General features: G+C 30.6%; 4 protein-coding genes and 2 non-coding genes across 7 annotated transcripts; 5 read left to right on the forward strand and 1 right to left on the reverse strand.

Annotated features, from left to right (window-relative positions):
• The first annotated feature begins 4587 nt into the window (after nucleotides 1–4587).
• LOC124845882 (UPF0481 protein At3g47200-like) lies at nucleotides 4588–8266 on the forward strand. Of its 2 annotated transcripts, none has more exons than XM_088105440.1 (2): nucleotides 4588–4702; nucleotides 5965–8266. In XM_088105440.1, exon 2 carries the CDS (start codon nucleotides 6007–6009, stop codon nucleotides 7249–7251), a length of 1245 nt encoding a protein of 414 aa, XP_087961566.1. In that variant the 5' UTR covers nucleotides 4588–4702; nucleotides 5965–6006; the 3' UTR covers nucleotides 7252–8266. The 2 variants fall into 2 exon arrangements, with proteins under 2 accessions (XP_087961566.1, XP_047179030.2); XM_047323074.2 differs by having other exon boundaries at nucleotides 4590–4702; nucleotides 6033–8266.
• A 109-nt stretch (nucleotides 8267–8375) lies between these two features.
• LOC124845885 (ubiquitin-conjugating enzyme E2 32) lies at nucleotides 8376–10578 on the reverse strand. Its single transcript, XM_047323079.2, has 5 exons — nucleotides 10395–10578; nucleotides 9760–9891; nucleotides 9550–9634; nucleotides 9141–9304; nucleotides 8376–8993 (listed from the first exon to the last, which is right to left on the reverse strand). The coding sequence occupies exons 1-5, from the start codon at nucleotides 10500–10502 to the stop codon at nucleotides 8553–8555; spliced, it is 930 nt and encodes a 309-aa protein (XP_047179035.1). The 5' UTR covers nucleotides 10503–10578; the 3' UTR covers nucleotides 8376–8552.
• Nucleotides 10579–13083: 2505 nt separating this feature from the next.
• LOC148207063 (heme oxygenase-like, multi-helical) lies at nucleotides 13084–14636 on the forward strand. Its single transcript, XM_088105441.1, has 3 exons — nucleotides 13084–13281; nucleotides 13551–13768; nucleotides 14073–14636. The coding sequence occupies exons 1-3, from the start codon at nucleotides 13123–13125 to the stop codon at nucleotides 14386–14388; spliced, it is 693 nt and encodes a 230-aa protein (XP_087961567.1). The 5' UTR covers nucleotides 13084–13122; the 3' UTR covers nucleotides 14389–14636.
• Nucleotides 14637–15564: 928 nt separating this feature from the next.
• Nucleotides 15565–15636, forward strand: TRNAH-GUG (transfer RNA histidin (anticodon GUG)). Its single transcript has one exon. It is a non-coding gene; the product is annotated as a tRNA-His (tRNA).
• Nucleotides 15637–20495: 4859 nt separating this feature from the next.
• Nucleotides 20496–20567, forward strand: TRNAH-GUG (transfer RNA histidin (anticodon GUG)). The gene has a single exon. It is a non-coding gene; the product is annotated as a tRNA-His (tRNA).
• Nucleotides 20568–20898: 331 nt separating this feature from the next.
• Nucleotides 20899–21331, forward strand: LOC148207065 (uncharacterized). The gene has a single exon (XM_088115927.1). It carries the CDS (start codon nucleotides 20955–20957, stop codon nucleotides 21216–21218), a length of 264 nt encoding a protein of 87 aa, XP_087972053.1. The 5' UTR covers nucleotides 20899–20954; the 3' UTR covers nucleotides 21219–21331.
• The last annotated feature ends 1820 nt before the right edge of the window (nucleotides 21332–23151 follow it).

Raw genomic sequence — 23151 nt, forward strand, 5'->3', positions numbered from 1 at the left:
TATTAAATAAAATATAAGTTCGTAAAATAAAACTCTAATATTAATTAAAGTATAACACTAATTATACCATATATTACCTTATGTAAGTTTTTTCTTATAAGGAAATGCTTTACTAAATTAAAAGCTATTTCTTATAAAAAAAATATTAATAATTTGTTTCGCTTTATTATCATTGAATATTTTAAATATTTTTCATTGTTTTTAAAGATCTTTCTATTTTTATATTTTATAAAAAATAATCAATGCAATTATTCTTGTAAAATTAGAAGAAACATTAAATGTGGCATTAACATTATCTTGTTATTGTCTTGTCGTGCCACACCAAAATTAAAAGAGGTGGAAATGATTTTGATGAAGTAAATTTATCCGAAAAGGGAGAGAGACACCATTTGTAGAAGAGATGAGAGGATTGAGGTAAAAAACTACAATGTATAAATTATTTTTATTTATATTTGGTATTAGATTGATAGCTGTGAATAAATTAAATTATTCTAAATATTTAAATTAAAAAATTTGTTTTCAATAATTATTAATGTTCATTTAATTTTGTAAAACATGTTTGATCTTAGAATAGTAATGGTGAGTTCTTTTTCTTAAGGTTCATAACTGTGATCTTAGGGGTTAAAATAAACACTTAAATACTATTATGATTTATATTTTCATCTAGTTTATTTAATATGATTTCTTTTAAGATTCACGTTTCAGTTTTTTTTAATTTTTGTTAGTTTGCCAGTGACCTAACAAAGTCAATGTCAAGTATAAGTATCAATGTTAATATTATGTGTCAATGTCATATATTCAATTTGGCCTTTATATTTAATATTTTGATTCAACTTTTTCTTTATATTTGTTATTTTGATTCAATTCACAGTTCAATTTTTTTTAAATTGTTCATTTTCAAATTGAAACCAAATTAAATCTTACATAAATGTTATACTTATATTTTTATTAAAACTCACATTTTATTAAATATTTCTATAATTATTTTTAAACGAACTCTAATTATTAAAATATAACTATTAAGTTATGTTTGATTGTTGCTACATGTAAAAAAAATAAGGTTAGAGTTGGTTTTAATAAAAATATCAGTATAACATTCATATAAAAACTAAATTTGGTCTCAATTTAGAGAGAGAAACAAAATTACTCCATTTTTTTTAAAATAACTAAATTAAATAAAAATAACAACTATAAAGATTAAATTGAATCAAAATAACAAATATATAGACTATATTAATATAAACCAATGACATGTGACAGTACCATGTGACACTAATATTGTCACTTGTGATAATGCTAATTTGAAACATAAAGAATTATTTTTTAAATTAAGAAAAAATAAAAAAATCAACAAGTGAAATGCGACAAATAACCAAATTCATCAAAATTAACGAAACTTAAGGTCTTATTGAAATTATAAAAAAAAACTACATTGAATAAACTTGATGAAAATTGAGGCCAAAGTCATAAGCATAAAATAAATTGTGTTGATGACGAGGAAAATGAAGTAATATGAGGTTGAAATGGGAAAAATTTTACTCAATTAACACTCTTTAAAAATGTATATGTAAATATAGCATATTGTGTTCAATAATTACAAAAATTAAAGTAACGAGACATCTCACCAATTTACATAAGAAATTGACATCACTTTCAACTCAAAACTTTAAAGAGAAATGGTATCATGATACACTTTTACATTCATTTGACACGGAGTATAAGGGTAAAAGTGTAAAAATTTGTATTTTTTCAAGAAAGAAAAAAGTAAAAAGTAAGTAAGGGTAATGTCAAATGAATGTAAAAAATTTAGGTGTGTCAAAGAATCATTTTTCAACTTTAAAGCAAGAGTATCCATACATTCACATGTCAACGTGTCAAATACATTCATTTCATATAGTATCATGTCATTAATTTATAAAATAACCCAATGTGATTGATTGAATAAAACTATTATTGGGACCCACAATGTGTCATTTGAGTGTCAAAATGAACATCCGTATCAAAGTATTATTATTCTTAAAGTAATAAATTTAGGTTTGTCAAAGAATCATTTTTCAATTTATAAGTTCTGTATTTTATATATTTTTCAACTTTCTCGTTAACGTGGAACTTAAACTTAGACTTACACTTACCTTCTCTAATGGCTATGATTTGGGATCTAAATAAAAGGTGATGTTGAAGGTGGAATGAAGTTAAGGTTGAAATGAGTACATTTTTCCTCAACTAACACTTTTGGAAAAGTTTTGGAAGAGTGTTTATAAACGTAGCGTACTCTGATGAACAATTACAAGGATAATATGGTTTTCAATTTATCATACCAAGCTAGAATTTGATCATTGGGGAGTTAAATTCTAGCCTCAATTATTCCCAATCAACCAAGTTCAATTTTCAAGGAATCAAAATTTAGTTGTTTTTTTTTTAAATACTATTAGTGTATAACTGCATACCAGAGTCTGTTATGTTAGTTTCTATAGTCAGTGTTTCTAATGTCTATATAAGGCTGTTTTGATTCACGTAATAATACATGTAGAGTTATCTTCTCTCCTCACTCTTTTACTATCACAACATGGTATCAAGAGCTGCATAATTTTTTTTTTCTCTCAACCATGACTTTCGCTTTTGAAATCACATCCACATCCATTCCTTCTTTTACTCCACATTCTTTCACCACACCTGTGAGCGTTCAACTTGATGACCATAATTTTTTAGCATGGCAACAATCAGAGGCCTTCACTTCATTTTCTTGATGGCAAAAACTCACAGTGTACTTCGCTAGCCAATCCAGAGCACATGTAAAAAAATTGAAAGTGCAACTCAAAGCTTCCAAAAAGGATCGCTCGATATCTGCGTACATTCTTGACATCAGAAGAAAATCACATCGAAGCCATTCTTGATGGCTTGCTAGACGAATACGATGGATTCGTTACTTCCATTCTTTTCTGAACAGAACCCTACTCGGTAGAAGAGATTGAAGCTTTGCTTTTTGCGCATGAGGAACGCTTAGAGAAGCACAAACAAACCTCTGATAATATCTTTTAGGTTAATGCTATCACCATATCTTCCTGGAATTTATCCACTCGTTAGCAAGACTCAAGATCGTGGTCGTGGTTGTTCGCCTTCTAACTCTATTCATGGTGGATGTATCTACAAGAACAATTTTTCAAAACCATCTTCCTCACACCACAACAACGCCAACACGCGAGTTCAATGTCAAATTTGCACCAAGTTTGGACACATAACTACTTCTTGCTGGCATCGGTTCAATCAAGATTTTCAGTCCTTTGTTCAAATACATAATTCCCAGGTTACACCTTCCAATAGCGATATCAGTTTTGATCAATTTTCTTCTATATCATCTATGACTGAATCTTTGCGGTACCCTGTCAGTGGGGCTTCACATCACATAACAAGTGATCCTTCCAATTTTTCTTCAAAATCCACTTACACTGGTTCTGAACATGTTAAACTTGGAAATGGACCAGGTTTGACTATTGCTCATATATTAGTTCTGCTAATCTTTCATAGTATGATTCTCATTTTATTTTACACAATCTTTTACACTTTGATTGTGTAACACACGTGAATTTTTACACTTTGATAAGTTTCTGTCAAAATATGGCATCACACAGACACAGTTGAAATTGGCTTAAGTTTTCTAGCTCACGCATCTATGCCTAGGATTTTGCTTTCAAAGTTGCTGACATTTAGCCATTAGAGTAATAATAATAATATCATGACACATTCTTACGTTAATTTAATACATATTACAAGGATAAAGTGGTGTAAACTTTTGTATTATTTTAAGAAAGAAAAAAGTAAAAACTAAGCAAGGATAATATCAAATGTAAGAAGAAATTTAGGTATATCAAAAAATAATTCCTCTAATTATTAACAACTTTCCTACACTACACTTACGTTACACTGTAAAACTCCTTATATGAAGTTCTCTGTAATTATCCCTCCAAATATCTCTATAAACATACTATAAAACTAAATTTATAATATGTTTTTATTTTTGCTCTTATTTGTAGTCGCACTAAAGAGATTGTTTTCTTATTACATCATAAATATATATGAATTTTTATTAAAAAAATTCATAGATAATACTTAATTTTTTTTGAAATATTTCTGGTCGAAAATATACATATATCTTTCTAAAATTTTCTTTAGTAATGATAGCTACAAAATTTCTTGTGCTTGCAGAAAAAACTCTTGTAAATAATTATCATATGATAACTATAGCTAACTTGAGTTGGAATAAAATATAAGATGAAAGAAGGGAAACCATGATGCAAGGGTTAATATGCTGACTCGTAGAATTAGTGTGAAAAATTCTTAAACTATATGCTAAGTAATTACTTCTAATAGGTTTCTGCTTTACCTTCAGCAGGTCGTGCTTTCTTTTTGTTTTGTACAGTTCAGAACTGTACCTGACTAGTTTTGTTCCCTCTTTCCTTATTCATTGGTTTTTCCACTTCCTTTCTGTTACCACACTTCTCAAGTTATCTAGGATTCTAATAAGTTTTGATTAATCTATGTATATATAGTAGCAGTAGCCTCGCTAGTTTTCGAAACTATTATTGCTTTCGGGATTGTTAAGATATCGATGCATGCAGCATTCTTGCATTGTCTTCAGAGGTAGACAAAGCCAGAAACAGAGATACAGATTGGGAAGAAACATATTCAGATAACTGATATACAGGTCTATGTTTTTCTTTTTGTTTCTTTTTCTAATTTTCTTGACAAGTTTTTCCCAATATTTTTTTGTAATTAATTTAGTACTAATTCTCCAGCAATGGATAACTGGAACTGAAAAAAAAATGTATAGCAGAATTGTTGAAGCTAAGAAAAAAATATTTGGGGCTGGGGTTTGCTGATTTAATTTTCAGAGTTTATTTTCTGTTCATGTGGTTTGATTGATATTTATGTCATTCATTATAATTTTAAGGACACAGATTATTTATGCTAAATACAGATTATGGGATGAGGTTAGCATAGACAGAAGTGAAGACTTAACTTAGAAATGGCCAAACTATAGTTCAACTATTTGGGTGAAGATAAATTGGATTTCTGAAAATATAATTTGAAAATAAACTAAATTTAAATTCATATTTTTTTTTAAAGATATTAGTTTAAAATTTCATAAACCAAAATCTAAATAGTTAGATTGAATTTCAAATTCATAATTTTCAAAAGAAAATAATTTGTATATTTATATTTGGGTTTGGTATGAATCATAATTTATTAAAAAAGGAATATAATTTATTAAAAAATAAAAAAATAAAAAAAAAATATAAAAATATTAAACATTTATTATATATATTATATATATATTATATATATATATATATATATATATATGGTAAACCATATTTATATGTTTTTAATTCATATCTATTTAATGTTTATTATTTTTTTGTAAATATAGTATAATATTTTTTAAAAAAATATCCCATCATTTTGAATAGAGTTACAAATCTGTTAGATTTTTTTATGTTATATAACCTATTGAATGTGTAATATTCTAAATATTTATTAATCTTTAATTTTGAATTATTTTGAATCTCTATTAGTTTAATAAAAATATCATTTTTAAAAACCCAAACCCATCTGTGAACAAGAAAATTATGTGTTTAGAATATATAGATTTAACTTGCAATTGAATAATGGAATTTTCCCCCTCCCTGATCTCTCATGGCTCTTATCTTTTGCTTGTATTTTAGTTTTGCAAACTTAATGAACATTACTTCCTTCTTCTTTTCCTTGAAATTTGGATACGATGATCCTCATGTATATTGGAGAGAAGCATTTGCATTTGCGTCTTCATTTTCATGCTTATTTCTTAATAAAACGTGCAAATGCAAGTGCAGTCTATTTTGCCTGCATGTATGATTTTAATATGATGGAGAAAAAGAAAAGTAGAATTATTGTATGAATAACAAAATCTCATTTTTACTCCCACAGTGGATTTGATAAAGAGAAAAAACACTTTTCTACTATCTTTTAATGGAAACAATCACTGACAAATCCAGGGATCAGTCAAGAAACATGGATCATAACCCTGTTTCAGCTAAGACACAAGCAGATAAAGATCTTGTATCATCGATCAAAGAGAAGCTTGAAGCGGTTTCATCTTTGAACTCCATCTTCAGAGTCCCATTGAAACTCCTAGAAGTAAATGAGAATATGTACATCCCTGGCACAGTTTCTATTGGTCCTCTCCATCATGGCAAGGATGGTCTAAAGTACATGGAAGATCGCAAGTGGCATTACCTGCTCACACTGCTGAGTCGACAACCAAACCAGTTAGAGTCAAGTTTGCACGAATGTGTGAATGCACTGAGCGATTTAGAGAAGCCAGCACGAAATTTTTATGTAGAAGAACTGAACCTCAGAAGCAACCAGTTCATCGAGATGATGCTAGTTGATGGGTGTTTCATCATTGAGCTTCTCTTGAAATATGCTCTAAAGGGTATAAGACGTGGTGGTGACCCCATATTTGTCACGCCAGGGTTGCTCAATAAGGTTAGATGTGACCTTATATTGTTAGAAAACCAAATACCATTTCTCATTCTTCAAAGGTTGTTTCATATTGTACTCGTTCAAGTACAACATGACCAGACCCTGACCCTCTCTGAGCTTACCTTTCGTTTCTTCAGAAAACAGTTGCCGGGGGATGGAGAATTTGTGAATGAGAAGTTTAGCCAAGAGGGTTACCATTTGCTTGACCTGATTCGCCAGTGTTACCTTCCAAATTATGCAAGAGTAGTGTCCAGGAAAAGTGTATCTCAAGGTGATCTTGAGTCGGCAACAAAGCTCAAGAAGGATGGGATTAAGTTCAAGAGATCCAAAGTCAAGTGCTTACTAAACTTGAAATTTTCAAATGGGGTGCTTGAAGTTCCTCCCTTCACACTCCATCATTTCACGGAAATGCTATTTTCCAATATGATAGCATTGGAACAGCACCAGAATGATAGTCAGCCTTTCACATCTTATGCCCTTCTAATGCAAGCCATGGTGTGCACTGAAAATGATGCCAAGTTGTTCCACAAACTAAGGATACTGATCATGAATAGTTACCCTGAGAAAGAAGCTTGTGATCTGTTTAAGAAGCTTTGCAGAAAAGTGGATTACGAGGAGGATAAGTTCTATTTTGCAGGTCTGATTGAACAAATTTTGGAGTATAAAAGAGTCCCGAAATCATGGAGGAAGATATTGAAATGCAGCTGGCTTAAAACTCGTACTACATGAATCACATTATGCAAATTTGGAGGATGTTGGTTGTTTTCTTGCATATATCAATCAATCTGTTGCATTATATCTTGGAGTGCTAATGCGGATAATGTCTTCTGAGGTTTTCAAAGAGATGCCTGAAGTTAAATAAATATATTTTCCTTAAACAATATTTCTTTTTCGATTACCGAAAACAACATATACCTGAAAATAGACCTCCTTAAACAAATATATAAAGAACCAGAGTTAATGTCAAATATAATTTTAAGCAAACACATAAAAGTTAATTAGCACGTGTACGTCCCATTTGAAATAGATGCCTTCAATCTTTATATCTTATGTGAAACTTGACTTTGGTTTTCCCCTACTTTCAAAGTACTTAATATTTTTCATTTTTGATGATGATCTAGTATTTAATTTTTTAAAAGATGTATTGATTAGTATTTATGTTTTGCAAGCTTTTCCGAGGTGAGGAGAAAATGTATCAGAACCAAGAGAAGTGCCACCTGTCCCAGTTCATCCATTCCATCCAAATATGAAAGTAGGAAGAGGGGTCTTAGCACGGAGTATGCTGATGCAATGCAGCAGTTCATTTTTATTTTTTTCTTATACATGGTCATTGTGAAAAGTACAATGTTGTCTGTTGTTTCCTTCTAATTCGTTCAATTGAAGGATAGCTGTGGATGTTCTTAAAACAGTTAAATCGCTCCACTGCTCAAGTGTCAAGTGTGGCGAATTTAAGATCTAAACAAGACGTTATTGGTTACGGCTGATTTTGAAACGAGGAGAGAGAGTAGAAATCTTTTGGTGTTTCGGTTGAATAGATTTTGCATGTGGGTGTGTGTTACTCTATGATGGTTTCTCATTTATGTTGTTTATTTTGTTTTTAATTAACATTGCAATGTAGATGGTTTTATTAGTTATCACTAACCATGCAGTGTGGATGAACCCTAGTTTGAGCATAAACAATTTTTGAAAGTGAAGGTTTTTTAGTTTCCTTATTTTTGCTCCTCTTCTTTCAAAGTAATTGTCTTCTATTTTATCCAACGTTGTCACTGATGAGTACTTTTACGTCAGTACGCATAAACTAGGATAAGTCATAACCAAACAAAAAAGCATCATAACTACCACATCGTAGACCCTTGCTCACGAACTCAAAGCTGTAGTATATACTTATATTTATATTACAACAGTTACAAGAGATACGTACACATGAAAAGATCATAAATATCATTTCAGTAAATAAATGCTACACTTCGCTGCAAACTACCATCGGGCCAAGAATCTTGATCTTTAAGCCAACATGAGCAAGAATTAATCTAAGACTCATCCATGAAAACAGCACCATGTCCTGTAGATTTAACGAACTTCTTCAGCAAAAGAACCACAATTGCTATAGTAAGTCCAATAGCAGCCAGCGTGAACAATCGGTCGTCTGGTTTTGGAGCCCTTGTCTCTGGTTTCATATTTTGAACCATTGCATCTGACTTTTGGATCAACTGGTTTCTTGGGACACTAGATGTGTTCTCCCTTGAAACTTCAACTCCTGCAAGGTTAGGATTAGCATTGGCAGGATGTTCTTGTTCTTCAATTATTCTGTCACCTGCTATATCTGGAATCCCCTCTCCTGCAGGTAAAGGCTCCGGATTTTGCAAATTCAACAGGGTCTCAGCCTCCTCTGTGATGGATTGTCCCTCGGAAACTTGTGAGGGACCAACTTCTGGAACAGGGGTTGATTTGCTTAGCATATACTCGTGTATCTGGCATAGAAGTGCTCAATCAGTACATATTACAGAAAGTATGCACCAAGATTCAAGAATAGACAACATGCAACATTTTACCTAGTACGATCAGCATAAGATAGCACTGCAAAAATGCACAGGACAAAAAAATGAACAACATTTTACCTCATCGATAAGTTTTTGACGTTCAGAAGTCCCAAATTTTGGAGGTGCTTCACGGGATTTAATGGCTAGGGAACGCCTGTCTTCTTTCTTGTAGCTTAATGAGCCCAGCGCGCCATTTGGGTTGGTGGGCATGAATGCAATCAGCGCAACTAGAGCAGTCCTCACTGCCAATATAAATTTGCATCAACTCAGTGAGAACTTGCTTCATCAAAAGCAAAGAATGAAGCTTTAATATTTCAAATCAATGGCTTTTAACAAGAATTGCAATATATGTTTTAGATGATGGGAGGAAGAGAAGCAAAATTATGTTCCCTCCCTCAATTTCCGTTCCTGTTGGAATAAGCAACAACAAACAAACTCTAGTTTAGCGTATGCTGCGAGTGAAGGAGGGGGAAGAAATAAAACTTACCACTCCATGATGGTTGCCAATGCTCAGGGTGATGATTTGAAATGCTCAAGCAAATCTTGGTTTGGGTCTCAAAACGGCCACTAGGCTGAAATGATAACAGTGTGAAATTAAGCATGGTATCAGCAAATCAAATCAAACCAAACCAAACAAATTCAGATAAACATTTCAACATAAGAATCAACTAAGTCCATAGGGAAACAAACATCTTACCGTCAGCAGCATAAATGAAGGAGGTTTGAAGGGATATTCTGAAGGCAACTGAATCCGTCCATGATAAATACCACCCTCAAATTCAGTATCACGAGGTCCCCTAACCGCAAATTGCCATTCAAATATATTTTCCTGAAAGAAAGCATCACACTGAAGTTGCTCAGAAAACACTTTCAATGAAATAAACCCCTTGGTAACCTGATTTGTTATACAGGCTGATTTTTGTTTATGAAAAAACTCATTTTTGTTTATCTAATTCTTTTTTTTTCTCATAAAAATATTTATGAAACAATATATCCTTACAAGATTGTTTCTTTTTTAAAAAATGGTCCCTCCCTTTGCATCTTCAAAAAGGACCACAGGTCAAAATGTTCACAATTATCCGATCCAAAAAAGAAAAAGAAAAATTCACAATTATCCGATTCTAAAAAAGAAAAAATATCTGCTCACAATTATATAACCAAATCAACAATATTTTTTATTAAATTGCAACTGGTAGCAAAATAAACTGACCCTGTCAGCAAACAATTTGTTGAACTGAAGACCGAAAAGTAGAGACGAGGCAATGTAAAACCCTAAGAACAATTGAACAAAAGGGAAATATGAATGAAAAATTGAAAAGGGAAAAAGAAAACCTCGAGAGGGAGACTGAGGTAGTCATCGGAAGGGTTTGATTGCATCTCTTTCAACTCTTGGAGAATCCGTTTGACGGCTGGATTCTTGAGGTTGTGTTTGTCGGCCATGGCGTGCACCCAATTCTACTGTGAAACCGAACCACAACAAATGCACTGCTACAGGAAAGTACTATGGTCTATTGTGTTGTGTTGTTTTGTTCTTTATAGCGATTGGGAGAAAATATCAGAATGGATATTGCAGAGGAGAAACTTTGGTTGGCTCTTTGGGACACGTCATGATCTATGTGTTTTTCTTGCGTGGCACTCTTTCATTGGATTTGATGGAACTGATGTGTATACTCTCTTCTGTTGACTTCGGAACCTCAAAGTCATTCAAAATTAATTAAACGATAAACTCTCACAAAAATAATTAATAATTTTTTAATCAGTTTATGTAACTTAAAAATCAAATCAAATTTGGAAATGGTATTACGAATAATTTATATAAACTAAGCCTATTTTTGTTTTTTAAGTTTAATCTCATTTCTTTTCTTGATCATAAAATCTAATTAACAACTATTTTGGTAATAGTACCCTTGGGTTTTAAGTGAATCTTTTTATTGTTGGTTTTAAAATTCGTGTTTAAGTGTGAATATATATATATATATATATATATATATATATATATATATATATATATATATATATATATATATATAAATAAAATGTTTATTAATTTATGTAACTTAAATTTAAATGACAAAAAAAATCCTATTCATAAAAAAAAGACATACTTTCAACAGAGGTATTTTAAAAATTTTTATTTTTAAATTAAAATAAAAAAATAAAAAATTATTTAAATACTCTTAACTTTAAAACTTAGAATCTATAATATGTGAAGATATTTATGTCAACTAAAATTTGATACATTTTGAAAAATTATACAAATTAGTAAATATATATATATATATATATATATATATATATATATATATATATATATATAAATTTAAATATTATAAGAATTTGTAAATGTAAAACTATTTGAACTCATCAATGTTCATAATTATATTTACGAATTCTCACAAATTAATATTAATATTTTTTTTTCATTATGGAAGAAAAAACTTATAATTATAAAAGTTTTATTTAAAATATTTAACAGTAGTTGACATCTCTTCTTAAAAGTATAGATATCTAAGTCATAAACAAAATACAAATATATTTATAAAAAACTTAAGTCTTTGCGAATATATACATTTCTATATTTTTTATTAATCTCATTTAAAAACGTTTATATACATAAGTACTGACATGTATTTATATGAAATAAAACTTGTTGAATAAGAAATTAAAATTACAATGATATCATAAATTATAATCCTAACAACCCGGTAAGACAGGATTTATTACAGTAGTTTTTGAATCCAGAAAAAATAATTTTATCATGATGATCCTACATAGCTTCCTTAAATTTGCCTGGTGGAAAATATAATAGTATAGCAAAAAAGTTGTAGAATGGAGGACAATTGTCATCAATTAGCAAACATGATCCATAACTTAAGGATCCAGCAAAAGATGGGCTTATAGGTAAGGTTGACTTTGAAAATTGAGGCCCCAAACAATGGAACTGCTTGGGCCTTAATAAACATTAATTTTTACAAAAACTTATATTAATTATAATATTAAATGGATTTTAATTAATATAGTTATAATTAATAATTTACTTGATGAAAAAAATTAAAAAAAAAATAAACTTAACATTCGTATACTGTTTTCTTAACTATTTTATTTAATGTTGTTATAAGTTAAAATAAAATAAAATATAAAAATGAACTTAAACTATCATATAAAGCAAAAAAAAAAGTAAGCAAGTCAGAATATTAACTATCAATAATGTGTTAAAAATTTAAAATTATTTTATTATTTTTATTTTTTATGAATTACAAAGAAAAACTATTATTAATTATTAAAATCTTTACAACTATATAATATTTATGAATTTATATTATTTTAATTAAAAGAACTAATTATATCTTAAACAATGTTTTCGGATATTAGTTAAAATTCCCCATTTTTCTTTTACATATAATTTTTTCAAACTTTTACTATTCAATAAGTTAATTTAATAACTATCCATCAATTTCAACTTTGAACTAACCTTCTAACTGTTTTATTGACACGTATATATTGCATGCAAAATTTAAGCTTTTATGAAGAAACTTTATTAAAGTATTTTCTTTAGGTCAATATTAAACGAGCAAATTTTATTCTCAGCCAATAGTTAATAATTTTTCTTCCATTTTTCAATCCAACCGACATCGTTTTGATAATGGTCTCATTTCCTCGGCATAGTGAATTGTGTGGAAAGTACTAATATTTGGAAAACTTTGGACACTTGTAAGGGCTAAGCCCGTCAACATTGCCAGATGTACTTCTGCATGCCCTTCGACTTGCTTCAAACCCCACGTGGCACCAAAAGTTTTTGCATTATAAAGTCATTATTAATTCAAAGTGCTATGCTTTTTTTTTTTTTCAAAATAATTTTCAACACTACTAATACCAAACTCTAATTTCAATATAAACACCATTTTTTTAGGAATTAATTGTCGATGTACTCTTAACAAAGAAATTAGTTTTAATAAAACAACATTATATTATATATATTTTTTGTTTTCAATTTGTTTTGAAGCCTATAAATGTGAATTGGCTGTGAAACAAGAGCAGCAACAGCTAGTGAGAAATCGATATGATGGAGCAAAAGTCAAGAGAGGAAGAGAAGAAGGTCGGTGTGATTGAGACATGGTTGAGGAAGCATCCTCTTCCCTTCAAAGGAGCCACAAGGCACCCTCTTATTCTTAGCATTCGCGATGGTTCCATCGACATAGCTTCCTTCAAATCATGGCTGGTTAGTAATACTTTGTTTTTCTTTTGTCAGATTATTGGTTTCTGATTTATATTTCAGGTTCCTGACATTATATTATTTAGTACAATTTTGAGTAGCTCTGTCAAAAATTTAACTATTGTTTCGCAATTTGTGCAATGTCGCACAGTTTTTTGTGTTATTTAAGGAACTCGGTTTCAGAATACCTAATTTTTAGTGAATTTTAGTTGATAACAAAATTTGTGTTGGAAGAAGTTTGCTGTTTATATAGTTGTTGTATTCTTGTTATGCAGGCACAAGATTACTTGTTCGTTCGGGCTTTTGTCCCATTTGTAGCCAGTGTGTTGATAAAAGCTTGGAAGGAATCAGATGAGAGTGGTGACATGGAAGTAATATTGGGGGGCGTGGCTTCCCTGGAGGATGAGATATCATGGTTTAAGAGAGAAGCTAGCAAGTGGGGTATTTCACTCTCTGAAGTTGTTCCTCAGCAAGCAAACAAAAAATACTGTGGGTAGGTTTGCTGTTCTTCTGCCATCACATTCTGATCAATGTATTATAGGCAACAGAATTTTCTCACGTTTCTGCGGGAGATTTAAGAAATGATTGAATTTTGAAGTGGTCAATAATGCCAAGGTTTAATGAACTGTAGACTAGATTTTTACGGGTTAGATCCTTTCCTAGGTGTACTCTAATGTAATGAAACAAAAATCCCTCGGATTCTAGACATGGATACATGGAATTTTAGACAAATCATTTGGTACTCTGGTCTGCTAGGTTGTTTGTATTGTGTTGTAACATATGAAACACTGTGGCAGGTTGCTGGAAAGTCTGATGAGTCCGGACGTGGAATATACTGTGGCTATCACAGCATTTTGGGTTATTGAAGTAGTGTATCAGGAGAGCTTTGCTTACTGCATTGGAGAAGGCTCCAAAACTCCCCAAGAACTGAAAGAGACTTGCGAAAGGTGGGGCAGTGAGGCTTTTGCTAAGTATTGCCAATCCCTGCAAAACATTGCCAATCGGCGCTTACAAAAGGCTTCTGATGAAGAACTCAAGAAGGCTGAACGTATGTTCCTAAATGTTCTGGAGTACGAAGTAGATTTCTGGAACATGAGCCGGGGAAATGTGTGATTTTGTTCAAGAATCAATGGTATATTCATATGCTTAAATAATCAAAGCCTAGGAAAATGCTACATATGTTGTTCGGTTGGAACATTCACATATCAAAGTACAGCATGAAATGTTTATTTCCTAGAGAAATAATTCTTAGCAAAATCTCAAGCATATGGACATAACATGAGTTTGGAATCATACATTTTGTTCAAGTTTTATGCCCTTCATTTATCTCAAGTGAAAAGAAGGAAAGAGGCTTTGTTTCTGCTGAATGCTTTAGTTGGAAAACCATTACTAAACAAAAAACCAGTTAATTTTAAAGATCGTGTTTATGAAATTGCAATATTTCATGAGTTTGTATCAGTGTACTTTCATATCAATTAACAGTGAAAACAAATAGGTTCATAGCATGAACATCATATCTCTCGTTTAAGTTATCGGACATGCTACTTCCTCAATAATTTTTTCAACAAGGGAATGAATTATTTGACAAATTTCTAACTAGCATTATAGAAATAGATCGGTTAGAAACTGCTATGACAGTGATTAGCATTACAGTGGTAGTCCCGAAGTTGAAACAGCTACAGTTGTAGCAGAAAGAACATGCGAGTACTAACTTTTGGATGTGGTAAAGTGGTGCCGACAGAACTAAGCTGCTTTTCTAAGTTGAGTTTAAGCATGAATTAAGAATGTATTTTGAACAAGGATCATGGATTTCTTCTACAGAGAGTAGATATTGCTAACAGAGTCAAGCTTTGAGCGTCAAATTCTTCTCTATCAAGCTAAAATATGCAAGGAGATTCGTAAATAATCGATTAACTTTTATAATAACGTAATAAATAGACAAATAAACAATGACCATAGTTTCAAATAAATACTATGGAGTTAGTTTGTACCATATCTTTGACCAGTAAAAGATAAACTTGTATTTTATTTATAAGAAATTTAATTTGAAGTGTATTACAGCAACATGAAAAAAAAAATACCTATATTTGATGGTCTCCTATCAAAATCGTTGCAAGATGTTTTTTTAACTAAATGTGCTTTAGCATTAAAAGTAAATAACTGAATGAATTTTCCAAAGAATTATTTAGTAACATATTCAACTTAATAGAAGTCTTTATATTAGTAAACTATTAATTTCAGTCTATTATATATTTTTAAATAAATTTGTAGAACCGTATAATCAACAAGGTGGCTGTAGTTTAGTGGTAAGAATTCCACGTTGTGGCCGTGGAGACCTGGGCTCGAATCCCAGCAGCCACATCGAATTTTAATTTTTAGTTTCCTAGGAATGAGATCCCCACTCTAAAAACTTCATTTTGAAAGTTTCTCCGATTACAGTATCCCTGTTATGGTTTTAAAACAATTTTATTTCATAAAACATTCAGTTTTAGTTTTAAATATATTTAACTTTATATAATATAAAATAAAAAATTTCCTTATATATTTTCATTACTTTCCTGTTTATTTGATGTTTGACGTATGAGAGATTGAATGATAAAATCTAGATCGAGTGATTAATATGTAATAAAAATTAAATTAATAATTGTTGGCTATTTTTCTTCTTATATTGGTATTAAAAATCATTCTTTTATGTAAGAATAACTTATAACTATATTTTAGGTGATTATGGATGATTGTAGTTAGAATATGGATGTTATATTGGTTTGTTACTTTTTTTCTTCCTCCTACTGCTTCCTTAAATAATCCAAGGAAGATATGGATAAGTGACTTAACAGTTGTGATGTTTTGAATTTTAAGATTTCTCACATTTATGATGAAGACGGTCATTCTATTTATCCTATTTATAAACTTAAAAATATTGTAATTAAGAAGAGTTAACTTTATTTGCTTAATTATCTTTCTTCTTGTTTTAGTTTTATTTTTCTTAGTAATAAGTTTCAATTCCTATTTATTTTTGTTTTATTCATTATATCATTTGAAGGAATTTAGTTATGGGTTTTATTTGGTTGCTCCATATTTCTTATAAATGTTTCTTCCTCTTGTATAAATGTACTTTTTCATAATAATGCTTAATATATGAAACTTTTTACGTATAAACAAATATAATTGATTTATTCAAATAACTAGTTAATTAATATGTGATTACAAGATAATTAATTAATCATTTTTTTAATGTCTCTCTTCTTTTTGCCTCTCTGTGTTTATTTCTTTATTTGTTTCATTTTTTTTCTATTTCTTTCTCAGTGTTTATCTCTTAGTACTTAGCTTCTTCATTGGTGAATTCGTTGTCCTTATATAGGATTTAACCAATGTGTATCGTTTACATCACTAACATAGCACGTCTTTTTGTTTAAAAGCTGGTATTGATTTATTTTAGATAATCTAATAAGTATTTGAATAATTTTTTATATTTTAAAAATAGATAAAAATATTTATTTTTTCTCTTATTTTTGATAAAATATTTTATTCTCTTTCTATACTTTATATTGTAAAGAAGATACTTACGTTCTTTTATTATTTTAGATAAATATTCTCTTTTATTTTTATTACAAAGATAATTACATTTTCAAGATAAATTATTTGAATATAGTTTGTTTTTCTTTTCAATGATAAATTTCTTATATATATATATATATATATATATATATATATATATATATATATATATATATATATATATATATATATATATAATTACATTTACAAAGCTTTATTAATAGTTGAAGACTTTTGCTGGTGCTTGAAAGTGTATAACATATTAAGGAAACCTAGCTTTGATAAAAAAAAAACCCCTATATTTACAACATTAGTAATAAATTTCATTTTTTTTCAACATAGTTACTAAGATTTTTCTTTTCTAAATTAAGATTATCGTGGAGAGATAAATATTTATTATAAAATAATGTAATTTCTTTAAAAAACGTGAAATTGTTATAAAAATTTATAATATTTAAAAACACTCAGTATAGCGTTTATTAAATATATTATTTTTAAATGTCACGTATAAAATTTTATGTATGTATATTTGATACATCAAACCCTAAATAAAAGTATTTCGTTAGTATTTTTTTAGAAAAAGAAACATACATAAAAAAATAATCAAAATCAAACATTGCAATTGATTCCTAAATCATTTTACAGAATATTCACAGTTAATGTTTCTAACGTCCCAGATTATATAGAACTATATAATCTAGTAATCCACATTTTAATATAATAGAACAGTTAGAAGAAAACTTGTAGATAAAGTCTTAAGGTTACCGTCATCCCAAAATGGTTGTAATTTAAAACTTTAACATAATAGAGTATTTCAAAATAAAAACAGAAACCTATGATCCTAACTAGGCTAAGAAACGAAGTCATCTCCCTCCAAAACCTACTCCAGAAGCACTTCATCTACCTCTGCTTACATCCAAATGGATGATCATTGTAACAGAAAACACACATAAACAAAAGACAAACACAAGCAAAAGGGTGAACTAGATATACAAAAATCATGTTATAACAATCACACCCAACATGCAAGTTTAATTCATATATACTGGGTCACTTAACACAACTTGTTACACTTTAAACTTGACTCGTTCGGACTTAGAATGATTGCCGAGCTATGGCGGGTCATGCACTCGTGGTGGCCTCTACTGCTTTGCAAAGTCATTGCCAATGGGTTTCACCCTACCACACTCACGAGGTTAGTCCGTTATCACTCACCTTGGGCCATACTGGAAGCACTTAATACTAAGACCTCCTGCTACTACTCACGACATGGTTCAATCCTCTCTACTTGAGAATGATTGACCATTGTAATTTCAGGATAACTCCCAAGACTGAGCTTCCATGCAAATCATTCTAAAATACACCAAGGACACCACCATGGATCTTCTCCTTGAAGATAATGGAATTACGTCCAATAACATAGGACACCATCATGTAACCTCCCTTTGAGATCCATGGAATTACGTCCATCAACCATACTTTTAAAACCACATACTTTGAATCACTTTGAATTACCAATCATACCTTTGAATCACATACACTTTCACTTTAACAATATACAACATGTTTGAATCCCATCATACAATACAATCTGCCCAACACATACTTCACAAACCATACAACATTCAACTTTATGTGAAATAATGCAAAAGAGAAGATAGAGAATAAAACCTTGAATGTCTCGCACAACGCACCCCTTCGCACAACGACACTACGAGCTTTTCGCACAGCGCACACTACTCGTAGGGCGAATTAACTTACAGAGGTATCAGGCCTCAAATCTCTCGCATAGCGCACCCCTTTCATTCGCTATGCGAATTAACTCGCTGAGGCTACAGGCCTCAGGTCTTCTCGCATAGCGCACCCAGGTCGCTATGCGAGAGCTTAAACAGAGAGCACATCCCTAAACCTCTTCGCTTTGCGCCCCTCTCGCCTTTCGAATTAAAATGGCAGTGTCTCTAGGCCACCACCAGTTGCACAGCGACTAGATTCGCTATGCGAATCACCAGACAGAGAGCAACACTCTTCAGTCATTCGCACAACGCACCAGTTCGCACAGCGAATGACCCAGACAGTGAGCACTCTCTACAGAGACTCGCTATGCGAGACAACTCGCATAGCGACTCTGCATCATCTGTAGAATGCAAATTTTGTAGAATCATGCACTCACACCAGCCCTTACCATTTCTAGGCCTTTTCTCCAATTTCTAACACCCCTAATTCTTGTTTTACACCTAATTATACTTATCTAGATGTTCCTAATCCTTCCTACTACACTTCTAAAGGGATTACACTCAACTTTTACTCCTCACCATCAATTTCCACAACTTGAAGATCCCAAACCCAATTCTAACACTTTGCACATACTATGACCACTTTGGTGACTCAAGCAAGTCATAATACACTTGCTAACACTGCCCCAATAGCCCAATCGCACTCTGGACATCAAAATCACTATCTCACTTCCCCTCAACAGTTCCACAACACTAGTATTTCATTATGCTTCTACCAAATCCAGGTTATAACAATCTTCTACTCAAAATACTATTAACATGAACAATTTCTACAGTCCAACGCATCCAATATAGTTTATTAACATCACCTTATAGGTTCACAGATTCAACACTTCAGCATATGCAAATTAAGCTACCAAAATTAAATAACATCTCAAACAGCATACCAATTCAGATTTCAACACACATACACTAAAAGAAACAGAAGAATGTCTAGCTCCCCTTACCTCAGAGTTGAACTGCCCAACTCACAATAACGCTTCTCTATAGTACCTCACACAACAAAGACCCAACCAAACCCTACAAACAACCACATTGATGGTAGTAACATCTCTTAGAGCTAGGATGAAATAGAAAAGGAAAAAGATGAAAACACAAGACGCATGCAACCAGCAAGAATGTATGTGCTAGGTTCAGAAACGGAGAAGAAGTTGCATGCAAGGACTTACCAGCCTAGAACCCGAAATGAATCGGTCAGTTTCGAAGCCCTCTACGTTGCGGACGTTTGGGCGACACCTGATCGGAGATCCAATGGCTCAGTGAAGAGAAATGGAAGAGAGAAGACAAAGATGTGGTAGAGAGAAGGCAAAGATGTGGTAGAGAGAAAGAAGAAAAGAGGAACTAGGGCTCAGAAGAGTGACGCATTTTTCCTCAGATAATGAAATGATTTTAAGTCCAGAGTTCTTATATTAAAATTATTTTATTTTAAATATTCAATCCCATTATCTGCTGCCACGTGTCCTCTCTTAGAGCTGACTTCTTTCCAGTCTTTATAATATTTTTCTAAGAAATATAGTTTTCAACTTATATAGTCAACTTTTTACATATTTATTATTGATTAATTTTAAACTATAGTATAACTAAAAAAAAAGTACTTAACTCCAGTGGGTCTTCAAGCGAAGAGACACCATTTAATCTTTATTTAATGTTTGATAGTCGAATAGAATGATGGTCTCCTATTAAAATCGTTGCAGGATGTTTTTTAACTAAATATGTTCTAACATTAAAAGTAAATAACCGAATGAATTTCCCAAAGAATTATTTAGAAACATATTCAACCGTATTAGTTGATAGAAATCTTTATATTAGTAAACTACAGCATATAGTATGTATATTTAATAAATTTTGTAGAACCCTTCAATCAACAAGGTGGCTGTAGTTTAGTGGTGAGAATTCCACGTTGTGGCCGTGGAGACCTGGGCTCGAATCCCAGCAGCCACACTCACACATTTTAACCTTTTAGACAGCTTCACCATCCTTCGCATGTTTTTACGTTTTTTTTTTGGTCGAAACGCGTTATTTGAATATATGCTTTCCCAATAAATAAGAAAGGCCAACAAATTCAAACCGCATCTGTTATATCAAGAACAGGAAGAAGATGCTTCAGTGTTGGAACTTCTTTTGATTAAAACAACGTTCCATCAAACGGAACCTTGTACTCCACCAAGAATAACTTTATTCGACAGATTATTCACTAACAAAGTGAATGCTTCTGTGTTAAGTTTCAGAACAACCGTTCTCTCCTTCATCGTGTCTATATAAAAAGGAACCCTCTTTGATGCATTCTGACAAATAAATCAACAACATCTGAAAGAGAAAATTTTTTATATGGCAGACCTTCGTCAACAAATTGAAGCTCTGAAGGGTCTTGTTGATGTGCTAAATAGCATGGATGAGGGTGAAAGTGGTCAGAACGCAACGCCACCCAACAACGGCGGTGCTTCTGCGGCAGCAAGAACAGGAAGTAAGGGGCGTTCTGTTGGAAAATTCAAGAACACTGGCGATCAGAAGATTAAAGGTCTCAGTAACCAAACTGGTTTCACCGAAGGGAACGGTAATGGAGCTATCAACTTTGGTGATTTGGAGGTCTAAGTCACTGAAATTGAAGGAATAAGGAATGTATAACCTACGCGATTATATATCTATGAACTATGAACGTCTCCTGAAATACGTAAATAATAAATAATAAGAATTTCGCTCCAATATTTTCATGATGTCTTCTTAATTAGGTTAACGGAAATCATGATCCAGAGTCTGCCACCAACACAATTAAAAATAACTCAATTCATCAAATCTCCATAGAAAAAGCTAAAATTTATAAATTTATTCTTACTATTATGATTAATGTTATTTTTTTTAAGAAAGTTATATTTTTAATGAATAGTATAACCACCGATCTTGACTAATAGTTTTAGAAATCAAAATAATATATTTAAATTAAATATAGCTTTAATATCCCATTTTCATACAAAATTATTATAGTTTATTATTTATCAGCTGTAGAGGAAGTGAACAAGTTTTTCTTTTTATCATCTTTACCTTGCCAGTATAGTAAGTAATATAGAATAATTATATTTCTTTATTCAGTAACAAATTCTCATTAAAAACTTTGAAAGATCTAAATGAGATTGGAAACCAAGAATATACCATCTTTTATAAGCCTCGCCACCACCATGTTTGATTTTCCTCCCTTAGTTGTTACATGAAAAGAAACAATTTCTTGCAAAATAAAATAATTTGCAAATTATATGATTTTTTTTTAAAGACAACCTTTTACCTATAGAAAATTAATTCCGAATATTTTTTTAATTTTTATTTAAATATTTTGAAAAGAATATATATATATATATATATATATATATATATATATATATACACACACGTACGCGTGTGTGTGATTATGTGTATAGTCGCTATGCAACTTTTAAAAAGGAAATATCCTATCTAATGGACATTCTAAGAAGATGGACTAGTTCTCGAGTAAGTGAATTAATATAATACATTGACGATCATATAATTTTATATAATCGCTCTATAACCATTTTTATTAGGTTTTTACATAAAATAATCTACTTCACATTTTAATTAAATATTTTATCATGAAGGAATATTAAATAATTATTTATGAAAATTTTCAAACTATTTTTCTTTTAAAATATGTATATGCACATCTTTTAGCTTTTGGTTATTAATATTTTATTTTTTAAAAAACTTCTCTAAATTTTAATTTTTGGATAAGGTTGTCTGGTTGGACAAAAATTCCCTTAAGCTAACAACCACGTGATTTTTCATAAAAGTTATTCTGAACGAAACTTTAACCAAGTGGAAGAAAGAATGTTGCATATAAATGAAAAAAGAGAAAACGATTTTGAAAAAAGGAAATAAAAGATGTAACGAATGCAAAGGGAATAATATAATTGTATCACCTTGGCATTGGTTCTCTGATCACACATCTTTTTATTCGATGTGAAGGAATATATAACTAACCTATTATAAAAAAACATAATATAATAGAATTTAGAATTTTCTGCTCACTTATAGGAACTGAATCCCTATGCAATTAACTTGATTGAATAACAAATTATGATTCAGCAAATAAAACAAAATTATATATGATTCATTAGATAGAGAAACCTTTGAGAAGTCAATACTCAATTATTAGTGATTTAATTATAAGATTTTCAATAAAAAATAGATATATATTCAAAGTCCATACAGTTAACTTTATACGTAATTATCCATTAATCACAATTGAATAATTAATTATCGCTTGATGCTAATCTAAAATAGATTTAATATTCTCCTACTTGGATTATATCAAATAATGAATATTAATAATATATAATGATCATTGAAACAAAATGAAAATTATGATGAACATTATTCTTATATATCACATGTTAAAGACTCCAAATTATTAATAATATAGAAATCATAATTTCTGAAACAAAAATAAATGTATTTAAATATGGTCAAAACCTCTAAACAAGTTGTAAGAGATGTTTTTAAAGTAACGTGAATAAAA

This window comes from Vigna umbellata, chromosome 1, assembly GCF_029865625.1.
Source record: "Vigna umbellata cultivar VRB3 chromosome 1, Vumbellata_1.0, whole genome shotgun sequence".
Taxonomy (NCBI): Eukaryota; Viridiplantae; Streptophyta; class Magnoliopsida; order Fabales; family Fabaceae; genus Vigna; species Vigna umbellata.